This window comes from Typopeltis vanoorti, chromosome 13, assembly GCF_054136105.1.
Source record: "Typopeltis vanoorti isolate ZY-2024b chromosome 13, IOZ_Tvanoo_1.0, whole genome shotgun sequence".
NCBI lineage: Eukaryota > Metazoa > Arthropoda > Arachnida > Uropygi > Thelyphonidae > Typopeltis > Typopeltis vanoorti.
Genome location: NC_143561.1, coordinates 38222724 through 38235501, shown reverse-complemented (window position 1 = coordinate 38235501; position 12778 = coordinate 38222724). Strand labels below are relative to the sequence as shown.

Genomic DNA, 12778 nt, shown 5'->3' with positions numbered 1-12778 from the left:
TTCTTAATAACTGCTTCATTGCCATTACATAAAAAACATCTACCTTGCAAACTAGGTGTCTATTTATCAGAGTGCAGATCTCTATTACAGATATTCTAATAGTAGTGAGATTTTAGAAGTAGTCCACATATTTAAATAATAACCAAAACTTGCTATCATATCAAGTGAAATGAACAATGATAATTATATAGCTTTGTAGAAGTTACACAAGACTCAATAAAAACAGGGATATCTGGATATGACAAGAGAATAGTTTTTTTTTTTCTCAGTAACTTGTTTTGGAAAAAAATCATGAAAAGATTTTCCCATGAAACAATTACAACTTAATAGTTAGTACAGTGGTATCTCGCTAATCTGAACTAATAAAAACCATGCTCGTTCGGATTAACGAATATTCCCCAAGAGACAACAATAACTAGCTTTTAAAACAAAAATAATCAGATTCTAATGGTACATCAGTTTAATTCTGTAAATAAATTTAATTTAGTAAATTCTGAAGTAACTGATAGAAAAAAAGCTACTGTATTGTAACATAAACTATCAAATATGAACAATATCATTTTATAAAACTTAAAAAATAATACAGTACACAAGTTTATTTTAGTAAAAAATTTAGTTTATATGTACCTGTGTTGTTGAGGATTCTGATTTAATAAAATTGCATAGTTCAGTTCATAAAAAATATCGCTTTCTTGTACACAACATACAAAAAAGTTTAACAAAATAACACAATTTTTTTTTTATTTCTTTGTAAAAAAAGTCAGAATCCATTTCTTTTGCTTCTTGGAAGCTAAACTTTTTTCGAATGCTTCTTCTCGGAGCTGCATTGCAATAAAATTTTGTGGAATTGCGTATCATTCTGCTTAGCCCATTCTATACACATATTAAAACTGTCAATCACCTCTATATGTTTTACTTTTTTTTTATTTATTTTTTTATTTCAGTTCTTTATCGTCAGCATAGTCTTCAAATTCATTCTGTAGTGTCATATTTATAATTTCAGCATCTGATTTGATTTCGAATTCACTTTCGGTTCTACCTGTAATCCATTCCGTAATTTCACAAATATCTGTGAAATTTCAACACCTGGATTTATGTTTTTAACCAAATTATGCGCGTTTTGAATTTCCTTTTTGTTAAAAGAGGAAATTCAAACTTTTTTGTCTTGGTAAATTGAATTTAACAAGATAACCGTAATTATCTCGGTAAATTCTAGAAGGCCACAGTTTATTCCATGACGCTCGAATTGTTTCAGGTTCGGCAGCTTCCCAAGCAGCAACAACTGAGAATCATACATCCTTCAAATTTATATTTTTTATTGATGCGGTAACGTCATAAATTTGATAAATTACATTTAAAAGCAGTTCGGATTACTAGAGGGTTCGGATTAGCGAGATACCACTGTACATACAAGGACAGGCTGTAATGCCCTATGGTCTAATAAAATCCTGAATGTTCTTCCTGTCATTCTCAATTATTTATTTAAGAGAAGACTAGATGATGCAGATCATCTGATATCACAAGAAATGAAAATCTGAAAAAGACAGATTATCTTGTATAGTGACTAAGAAAAAACTATACAAAGAAAAAAAAACATAATGCCAAACCATCATATATAATTTTACATATGATGTCTGAAATTTCTAAGGTTTGGTTGAACAATTAATGTCACATTCTATAGTCCAAACTTAGTTCCAAATGATTATTTAATGGTCCCTTTAAAGCAGCATTTCTCAAACTTTTCCTACGATGGAACACTTCACAAATCCTGAAATTTTAACAGAACACCTTGGCTAGAGTTGGATATCATCATTCTCATATTCAATGAAAAGCTAAGCACACACTATTGCTGAAGCAGGCAGTATCGCATTGCAAAAATGCAACAGCACACACACACTACAGGTAGTGCTGGGCCTCATCGCATCGCATTGACCTTGCTTGTGACCGCATGTTTCCTAGAATAGATACCTCCTTACTTCACTCATGCTCGGAAGTGTTGGCATCCGCGGGCAGCTGAGTCAAGGCTAGCATGTGCTCGCCTTAATAGCACAATCCACATGCAAAGTGAGGAGTGCCTGATTTTCAAACATGTTTGAACTTGTTGCAGTTTAAAATCATTCTAGGCTCATATCAATTTTAATAATTTTTCACGGAACACTTATTCACTTTCTGAGGAACACCAGTGTTCTGTAGAACATAGTTTGGGAAACCCTGCTTTAAAGTAGAGCCCACAATGACATTGCTTTTAACAGACATGAGGAATTTAAAAAAAGACATCAAAGACTGGTTCAAGAATCACGAATGCTTTATCACAGCATTAACTGGGTTTCTAAGCAGCCAAGTAACCTGGCTGACAGACTACTGAGCCTAATATGTAAGGGAAAGATCACGCTATATCATTTCATTATTCATCTCATGCTGCTACAATTATGTCTGATAATTACATTCACAATGAATCAATTTCCGATTCTTCTATTATCTGAGAATGGAAAAATTAATAAAGAGCCAAAAGGCTTTAGTTCAGCAATACAAAATTATAAATAAAGTGTAAATCCAGCATTATTTCAAATGCCGAATGTAGAAACTATGAAAGTTTCGTATGAAATTTGACCAGAGAGCTCATGGGAATGCACTCGCCAGCACTTACAAGTTGCCCTAGCATGGACCTTATAGATTGCTTGCCCAAGCATCTATAGAAGGCGGATATATAGACACAAGCAATCATGTCTTCTATAAGGTCCGTGCTAGGGCAACTCGTAAGTGACGCGAGTGTATTCCAATAAGCTCTCTGGCCAAATTTTGTACAGAACTTTCATACTTTCTACATTTGGCTTTGAAATAATGCTAGATTTAATATCCACTTGATTTACATAATTAATAAAGAGCATTTATTATAAGGACGTTTGTCAACAATGATGAAATCTCACTACAACAGACTTTGACTGTGATTAAGTGTAGTTATCTTTTATAGATTGTTACCATGAGAGCATTTAAATACCTTATTTCAGGAAGTGGGTGATTTGATCAATCTCTTTCTTTTGCTGCTCTCTCACCTTACATTACAGTTAATTTCAGTTATGATTTAAAACTAACCTTATCAGGTTCACTGTTAATCAGGTGCCATTTTTGAAGACTATTTCCTGTTAGAACAAAAAGATACTTCTCATCCTCCTCATCACCCATGGATAACACTTTTATTAACTGCTTCTAAGAAGACATAAAACAAAAAAACTCTCAAATCAATTTCAGATATGTACATACATTAAATTAATATCAAATTTGATTAGAATGTAAAATTATTATACGTATCTCAAAATACCATGATTTTTTTTCTCTTTCATATAAACTAAATCAGGTTATTTATTACTGTTGCCATGAAAACACTTTTTTTTTTATATTATTTTAACTGAAAACTGCACAGAAATTGTTTCTTCAGATGCTTCATAAAACAGGAGTTGGAATAAGAAAGAGAATTAAATACTTCTTTTCTTATAAAAGAAAAGAAGTGTTTATTTTAGAAAGGAAATGCTACTGTGTGAAGTGTTTATTTTAGAAAGGAAATGCTACTGTGTAAAAGATAGCCAAAAGATGACACATTAAGATACTAATGAATGATAATGGTCGATGAATCAAGAATTTGTCAAGAGATGGCTGCTTTTATTCCAGTAAAAAAGCCCCCCCCCCCACTACAGGTTGAGCTCCATTTCTTGAAGCACTTCCAGAAACTACTATGGTTGTGTATACAAAAACTGATACTAGCAACAAATATATAAGATTTTTTTTCTTCTTGAATTTTGATGAGGAAAAATTCTAGATCATTAATCAATTTCCTGATATGTATCCTTATGAGGTGAAGAGAATTACATGGCAATATCTATCAACTGTCTAACAACAGAATTGCATGCCATAATCTATCAACAATTTTCCTCCTAATTAGTTTATTATTTGTCAGTGCTGAAATACTGTCACATCTAATATTTTAGTTCTTCTAGAGCAGCATTTCTCAATCTTTTGTCTATCATGGACCAGTTAAATCTCAGATAATTTTCCGTGGCCCAACAATATAAAAAGTACAAAAAAAAACATATTGTAAGAACATAAATTGCACTTTATTTGAATATAATACATTCATCATGTCATACATTGTAACTTAAAGTAGGTATATAATAATGAGGAAATAAAGTTATGAAATTTAGTGGCTTCTTCATTCTTGCTCCCTTTCAACAATTACATCAATGTTTGGTTGCAAAATTCTTAAAGGCAGGTGAAGAGTTGGACCTATGGTTAAACAATTTCTTAACTTTGTTTTCATAGCTGACATTATCTAGAATTCTGATTCGCACAAATAAGTTGTTGCAATGGTAGTAACACCTTCATTGCTTCCTTATGAAGACTTGGAACTTCGTTCCTAATTTTGGTCCAAAAGTGATTTAAAAGGGGTGCTTAAGGGTCAAAGCTGTATAACTGAGAGGAGACCTCCACATAGCCTTTAAAGGAATGCGGAGAACCGACCAGGGCTTCTGACCTAATGTCCAATTCTCACCATCTCGTGGTGCACCCTGTTGGGTATCTACTTTGATACTGAACGAACGAGGATGGGCTGGCAATTTGGGATTTAGCCGACCAAATTGTATTCTTATTGGTTAAACCAAAATAAAAAATGATGGTACAACATGACAAAATTTCATGCCGGCTGGGGCATCGCCCGGTTAAACAAGGCCCCCGTTGTTTTCGCCAGGGAACAAGGGCGAACAGCGAAAAGTCAGCTACTGGAACAAATCTGAAAACAAACCCCAACTCAACATCACCAGAGTTAAAGATCGGTACTATCAATGTAAGAAGCCTGAATGGCAAAGAAATGGAGCTAGCTGAGGAATTAGATAAGTACCAGATCGACATAATAGGGGTGACTGAAACAAAAAAGACCAAAACTGGTGAGATCTTTCTAAGCAATAAATACAAAATGTTATATTCAGGCAATGACAAATGACAATCAAGGAAAAGAAGGAGTAGCCATAGTATTCAACACAAAATACGAGGCTAATCTTCTTGAATGGCAGTCAGTCTCAAGTAGAGTAATGTGGGCAAATAGGAGAATGGGGAACTGGACAATGAGACTTATTTGTGCCTATGGTCCCACAGAAGGTTCTACTAAGGTAAAAGTGGAGGAATTTTTTGACGCTCTAGAAAAAGCAACTGACACAATGAAAAAGGAAAAGTTGGTCCTTGTTGGGGATCTAAATAGCAGAGTAGGAAATGATTGCGAGACATACAAAAATATTTTGGGAAAATTTCGAGAAAAGAGCAAAGCTAATAATAATGGCAAATATCTGTTGGATTTCTGCTCAGGACATGGACTGGTTATTACTAACACCATGTTCCAACATAAAAATGTGCACAAATTCACATGGAGAGAAGAGGCTAGGAATAAGAAAAGTCTCATTGACTATGTTATTGTTGATACTGATGTCTTCTCCCTGGTGCAGGACACCAGAGTGTACAGAGGATTTGAAATTGGAAGTGATCACTATTTAGTCTTGAGCAGGATAAAATTGAATTTCATATTGAAAAGAATAACATGTAAGAAAGTTTTAAAGCAAATAAAAGTTGAGCAGCTCTCAGATGTGAACTGTAGACTAAAATACAGAAAGATTATTGAAAAGAAAATGAAAGAGTTTGAGAACAGGAATCAAACCTTGGAGATTCAGTGGCAAACTCTGAAGAAAACATTGATTGATTCTGCCAGAGAGGCATGTGGTGAGGTTGTGTGCAAGGATAAAAAAATCAGAACTCCCTGGTGGACACAGGAAGTTAAAGAGGCAGTGAAGGAAAAGAAGAAAGCATATCAAAAGTTCCTGGCAAATAAGTCAGCTTTTACTCTTACAGAATACAGAGACAAATGTAAGAAAGCTAAACAGTGTGTAAAACTAGCTAAACAAAAGTCATGGGAGGACTTTGGCAACAATATAGAAAATAAATATCAAGAAGGTGGCAAAATATTCTGGAGGTTGTTGAAGAAGCTTTGGAATGGAGGAAAGAGTGCTGTAAAAGGAGTTAGAGATTAATAAAGGTGACATGAAAACAGGAGAAAAAAATATCCTTGAAGTATGGAGTAATTACTTTGAAAAACTGCTAAATGAAACAAGCAGTGATGACAGCACAGTGATAAAAAACACTGACCAGACATGCAGTCAGGAATACATATCCATACTTGAAGTAGAAAAAGCCATCAAAGGCTTGAAATGTAGAAAGGCAGCAGGAGTAGATGATATTCGACAGGAAATGTTGAAGTATGGTGGTATAAAAGTCTTACAGTGGCTGCACTGCATAGTTCAGAAAGCCTGGACAGAGGGACGAATTCCCGATGATTGGAGTAGAGCTATCATAGTACCCATATATAAAAAGGGAAATAAAACTGAATGTGAGAATTACAGAGGTATTTCCCTACTGAGTGTTCCTGGCAAGATCTATGCCAGTATACTTGAGAAACGGTTGAGAAGAATTGTGGAAGAAAAGCTTGGTGAAGAACAAGCTGGATTCAGGCCAAATAGAGGCTGTCAGGATCAGATCTTCACTTTACAACAAATAGTTGAGAAAGCATGGGAATATAACAAAGATCTGTATTTAAATTTTGTCGATCTGGAAAAGGCATATGACAAGGTGCCAAGAGAGAAGCTATTCAATATGCTGCAGTTATATGGTGTCAATGGGGCATTATATCAAGCAATACTTAGTCTTTATTTGAGTTGTAAGTCAGCAGTTAGAATTGAAGGAAGTACAGGAAGATGGTTTAATGTTAAATCTGGTGTGAGACAAGGATGTACATTATCCCCTCTGTTATTCATTATCTATATGGATCACATTATGAAGGAAAGTGGTATTAAACCTGATATCAAAATTGGAGATGTTAATGTCAGCTCTTTGCTTTATGCGGATGATGTTATACTTCTAAATAAATCCGCTACAAGTCTGCAAGATTCTCTGACTAAATTGAATAGCTGTTGTAATAGATATGGTATGAAGGTCAGCAATAAAAAGACAAAGACAATGAAAATAGGCAGAATCATTGAAAATGTCAACTGTTTTGTGAATGGAGAACCTGTGGAACAAGTAAAACATTTCAGCTACTTAGGCACAATTTTTACTGAAGATGGTAAATTAAATATAGAAATAGACAACAGAATCAGCAAAGCTGGTATGGTGGGAAGTCAATTGAATAAATTCATATGGAATAAGAGAGAAATTAGTCGGAACACTAAATTAGCTGTATACAAGACAGTGTTCAAACCAGTTTTAACTTATGGATCTGAGAACTGGGTCAGAAGTAAAACACTTGACCAAAGACTAGAGACCGCAGATATGAGAGTCCTGAGAAAGATTAGAGGCATGAACGGATGGCATCAATGGCAATATCATATTAAAAATGAGGATATTAGGAAAGAACTTGACATTGTCAGCATCCAGGAATGCATTAGTATGGTCACTTAAATAGAATGGGAGAGGAAAGATTAGCAAAACAAGTGTTCTCTGCCAGGTTGGCTGGAAAACGACACAGAGGAAGACCAAGATATAGGTGGATTGATACGGTGCAAAGTGCCTTAGATGATAGAAATATAAGATCTGATAATGTTGGAGTCTTGACAAGTAACAGACTAATTTGGAGGAAAATTGTAGATAGGAAGTTAGTAATGATGTAATTTTTTCATGTAGTACTATCATATCCTGTACACCCCTTGAGGGTACATAGCAGGAATTTGATGATGATGATGATGATGAAGTGATTTAAATTCAGGGTTCCAAAACTTGCTCTTAATGACAAATCTGAACTTAATTCCAAAATACATTCTTGTTCTTTGTTAGTAAAATTATTTTTATTATGCTCTATGAAAGGACTGGTAATCCACAAATTCATTTCTCGAATATCTGTGTCTTTTGGGAAATATTTCGGGAATGCATTGTATAATGATTTTAAGTGATAACAGATAATCGTATCCAACTTATATCTAAATCTTGTGTGTTTGTAAAATCAAAATAAGACAGAAAAATATAATTATTTTCTCCGACTTTTGTTTGCCAAAATCTCAGTTTCTGATTTTTCAGACACAGAATGGATTGCAAAATTAGCTTTTTTAAGTCATTGACATATGAAAATATATCACTTAAAAAAGCTAATTTTGCAATCCACTCTGTGTTCTGAAAAATATGCAGAGAGTAGAGACTTTCAATCAAGAATATTTCTACTTGTGTCCTTAATTCAAACAATCTGGTTAGTACTCTACTGCAGTATAACCACCTTACTTCAGCATGAAGTAATAAGTGCTCATGTTCTGCACCTACTTCTTGGCAAAGTATTGTGAACAGTGTGAATGAAATTAACAATTTTTATGGATTGCAAAATAATGTTATTTAAATCATGTGACAAATTTTTGGCTGCTAAATGCTCATGATGTATAAGGTAATATGTAACTAAAATATCTGATGAAGCTATTTACTGAATTTGTTTAGTAAGTCCTGAATGTCTGACCGTCATATTAGCTGCTCCATTAGTACACATACCAACATAGTTTTTCCAATCTAAATTATGGTTACAAATGTATGTATTCAAACATTAAAAAATTTCTGAAATTGTTGCATGGAAAGTTAATTCTAAACAACATAAAAACTCTTCTTTTATGTCCTCAGCAACAATTTCAGAAATTTTTAACAAAGCAAATGATTTTTTTTTTAAATGTCTCCTGATTCACCAATTTGTATTGCAAACATTGATGATTTTTTTTTATTTTTGCAATTAATTAATGTTCAACATTCTCAGATAATGTTACAATTCGGCATCCTATACTGTTGTTGGAAAGGGGAATTGATTTGAGTTTGTCAGCAGCTGCCGATCCAAACATTTCAAAATACACATTTATTAAAAGAAGTTTATCAAATCTTTTCCAGTGGTAAAAGATTTTTTTTTGTTTGAGCAATGCGGAGTGCTACTAAATATGAAGATTTTAATAAAGATTTATTTTAAATTGTTCATATTTGGTCTAATGTATTAAAACTGAAAACTTTATTAATAAGAGACCATATGATTTAATGAATAAAATACAAATTGCCAACCTGTTTCACTAGCTACTGTCTAGCATTATCAAGGCTGTACAGGTGTACATACAAATGCATCAAGTTACATGAATAAAGAAGCGTTAGTACCTATTAGGCCGTTACATTTGATAATTCTCGTTTGAACGTGCGCATGCGTTAGTCAGAATCTGGTGCATGACCATGTGTTGTGTGGTTTTTTGCGAATTGTAGTTCTGTTAAGCTGAGAGAATTGATGAGATTTTTCCATGTCTTTAAGCATAGCACCACTGCTGATTCTTTAAAAGTTCTGTGTTTGTAGTCATCCTCGATGTACAGCATAGAACTGTTTTTCCAGTCTATAATGTGATTGGATGTCTAAAAAATTATAGACTGGAAAAACAGTTCTATGCCTTACATCAAGGATGACTACGTGCCGGTAATCACAGCCGCTAAGTGAGCTCACTTAGCAGCTGCGATTGGTAATTTGTCAACCAATCCAATTGAATGTTATCACTTGTCATGAGTTGAGCACTTTCTGTATCCGATGGCTGTATTACAAATGGCTATTACACGTTTTCTGGAACTGAAAATTTGAAAGTGGATATTAGGAGAAAAACCTAAATGTTTCTCTTGCTATGCAGCATAGCATCGATTGAGGTTGCAAAGTTTTTTTAATGGAATAGAGACATTTTTATTTGTCTTCAGAAACAACAGACAGTAAAACATATCTATTCCTGAATAAAAATGAATATTTTTATTCAGGAATAGGTATTATAATAGTGTATTATAAGATGTTGTTGATCTACAACAAAATACAAGCATATGTGAGATTGATAAGACAGACGAACCGCTGATACTAAAAAAAAAAAAATAATGAATGTAGGATTCCCAAAAGTATGGATAATTCCGATAATGATTGGCTGTTATGTACATTGAGTCTCAGTAAACAAAAGAAAATTCTTGGAAAACAGAGCAAAATATACACAAATACACATAACATGGACAACAAATTTTATGAAATGATTGGCTGCTCCATCAAACTATATTTATTCCTGCCATACTCTGTCTCCTCGTAAGTTTTTTTTTTTTTTTTTTTAATTATGCCATCATAAATTCACTTAGGTGGCAAAATATTCTGGAGGTTGTTGAAGAAGCTTAGGAATGGAGGAAAGAGTGCTGTAAAAGGAGTTAGAGATGATAAAGGTGACATGAAAACTGGAGAAAAAAGATATCCTTCAAGTATGGAGTAATTACTTTGAAAAACTGCTAAATGAAACAAGCAGTGATGACAGCACAGTGACAAAAAACACTGACCAGGCATGCAGGCAGGAATACATATCCATACTTGAAGTAGAAAAAGCCATCAAAGGCTTGAAATGTGGAAAGGCAGCTGGAGTAGATGATATTCGACCAGAAATGCTGAAGTATGGTGGTATAAGTCTTACAGTGGCTGCACTGCATAGTTCAGAAAGCCTGGACAGAGGGACGAATTCCCGATGATTGGAGTAGAGCTCTCATAGTACATATATATAAAAAGGGAAATAAAACTGAATGTGAGAATTACAGAGGTATTTCCCTACTGAGTGTTCCTGGCAAGATCTATGCAAGTATACTTGAGAAACGGTTGAGAAGAATTGTGGAAGAAAAACTTGGTGAAGAACAAGCTGGATTCAGGCCAAACAGATGCTGTCAGGATCAGATCTTCACTTTACGACAAATAGTCGAGAAAGCATGGGAATATAACAAAGATCTGTATTTAAGTTTTGTCGATTTGGAAAAAGGCATATGATAAGGTGCCAAGAGAGAAGCTATTCAATGCGCTGCAGTTATATGGTGTCAATGGGGCATTATATCAAGCAATACTTAGTCTTTATTTGAGTTGTAAGTCAGCAGTTAGAATTGAAAGTACAGGAAAATGGTTTAATGTTAAATCTGGTGTGAGACAAGGATATACATTATCCCCTCTGTTATTCATTATCTATATGGATCACATTATGAAGGAAAGTGGTATTAAACATGATATCAAAATTGGAGGAGATGTTAATGTCAGCTCTTTGCTTTATGCGGATGATGTTATACTTCTAAATAAATCCGCTACAAGTCTGCAAGATTCTCTGACTAAATTGAATAGCTGTTGTAATAGATATGGTATGAAGGTCAGCAATAAAAAGACAAAGACAATGAAAATAGGTAGAATTGTTGAAAATGTCAACTGTTTTGTGAATGGAGAACCTGTGGAACAAGTAAAACATTTCAGCTACTTAGGCATGATTTTTAGTGAAGATGGTAATTAAATATAGAAATAGACAACAGAATCAGCAAAACTGGTATGGTGGGAAGTCAACTGAATAAATTCATATGGCATAAGAGAGAAATTAGTCGGAACACTAAATTAGCTGTATACAAGACAGTGTTCAAACCAGTTTTAACTTATGGATCTGAGAGCTGGGTCAGAAGTAAAACACTTGACCAAAGACTAGAGACCGCAGATATGAGAGTTCTGAGAAAGATTATAGGCGTGAACATCAATGGCAATATCATATTAAAAACGAGGATATTAGGAAAGAACTTGAAATTGTCAGCATCCAGGAATGCGTTAGCAGAGCTAATCTCAGGTGGTATGGTCACCTAAACAGAATGGGCGAGGAAAGATTAGCAAAACAAATGTTCTGTGACAGGTTGGCAGCAAAACGACCTAGAGGAAGACCAAGATATAGGTGGATTGATACGGTACAAAGTGCCTTAGACGATAGAAATATAAGATCTGATAATGTTGGAGTCTTGACAAGTAACAGACTGATTTGGAGGAAAATTGTAGATAGGAAGTTAGTAATGATATAATTTTTTCATGTAGTACTATCATATCCTGTACACCCCTTGTGGGTACATGGCAGGAATTTGATGATGATGATGATAAATTCACTTATTCATTTCTAGACTTTATAGGCCCGTGCTATTTGCTGTACCCAGTAACTTATAGGACACACCTATCACAAATGTTAATTATTAATAATTCATTTGGCATTAATGAAAGCATTTCTATTCACGCTTATTCTTTCCTTTCATTTCCTATTCCCACGTCTTATAAATCCTTGATTATTTCAAATATACCAACAAAATATAGCATTCTCCTTCATTGTTTTCTAATAAATCCTAAAACAAACCAGTTGTTCTCCATTGCAAAAGTATTCAAAGTTATCCTGCAATTAATTGCATTGGACCAATTAAGATGAGCACTGATGCGCTATGCACTCTCAAACATCGATAAAAATGCAATCATACGGTCATGTGCGTCTGCAGGGGGGGGGGGCAAATGGGGGAACTCTCAAAATTGGCTATGGTTTGTGAGAGATCCGCAAAGTTTCTTATATAATAGAGTAATACATACTTATCACATATACCACTTCTATGTCCAACTTCACTTTGTCTGACATGGAAGCGGACCACTTTTCCTGGTATTGTTTCTCCATTATTGCAATTTCCTGATGGAAACATTCACTGTCCTCATCACTAACCACGCTGCAGTTGTTGGGGAAGAAATCCAAGTGGGAATGGTGCAAATGTATTTTTAAGGACATACTGCACCAAGTTTGTGATACAGAGACAACAAGTCCTCAACCAGTTCCTTGTAGTTTTCTGTCCTGACATTTCTGAGGAAGTTAGTCGACACCAGACAAAATGCATCCCAAGCTTTTTTCTCATCACCATGTAG

General features: G+C 34.3%; 1 protein-coding gene across 3 annotated transcripts in view; it reads right to left on the bottom strand.

Annotated features, from left to right (window-relative positions):
- The window catches only part of Nup133 (nuclear pore complex protein Nup133), a 269882-nt gene that overhangs the window by 218013 nt on the left and 39091 nt on the right, over positions 1–12778 (bottom strand). For all 3 annotated transcript variants that reach the window (XM_090402314.1, XM_090402316.1, XM_090402315.1), the window contains exon 7: positions 3094–3207. In XM_090402314.1, coding sequence (XP_090258440.1) covers positions 3094–3207 — 114 coding nt within the window. The remainder of the gene's footprint in view (positions 1–3093; positions 3208–12778) is intronic.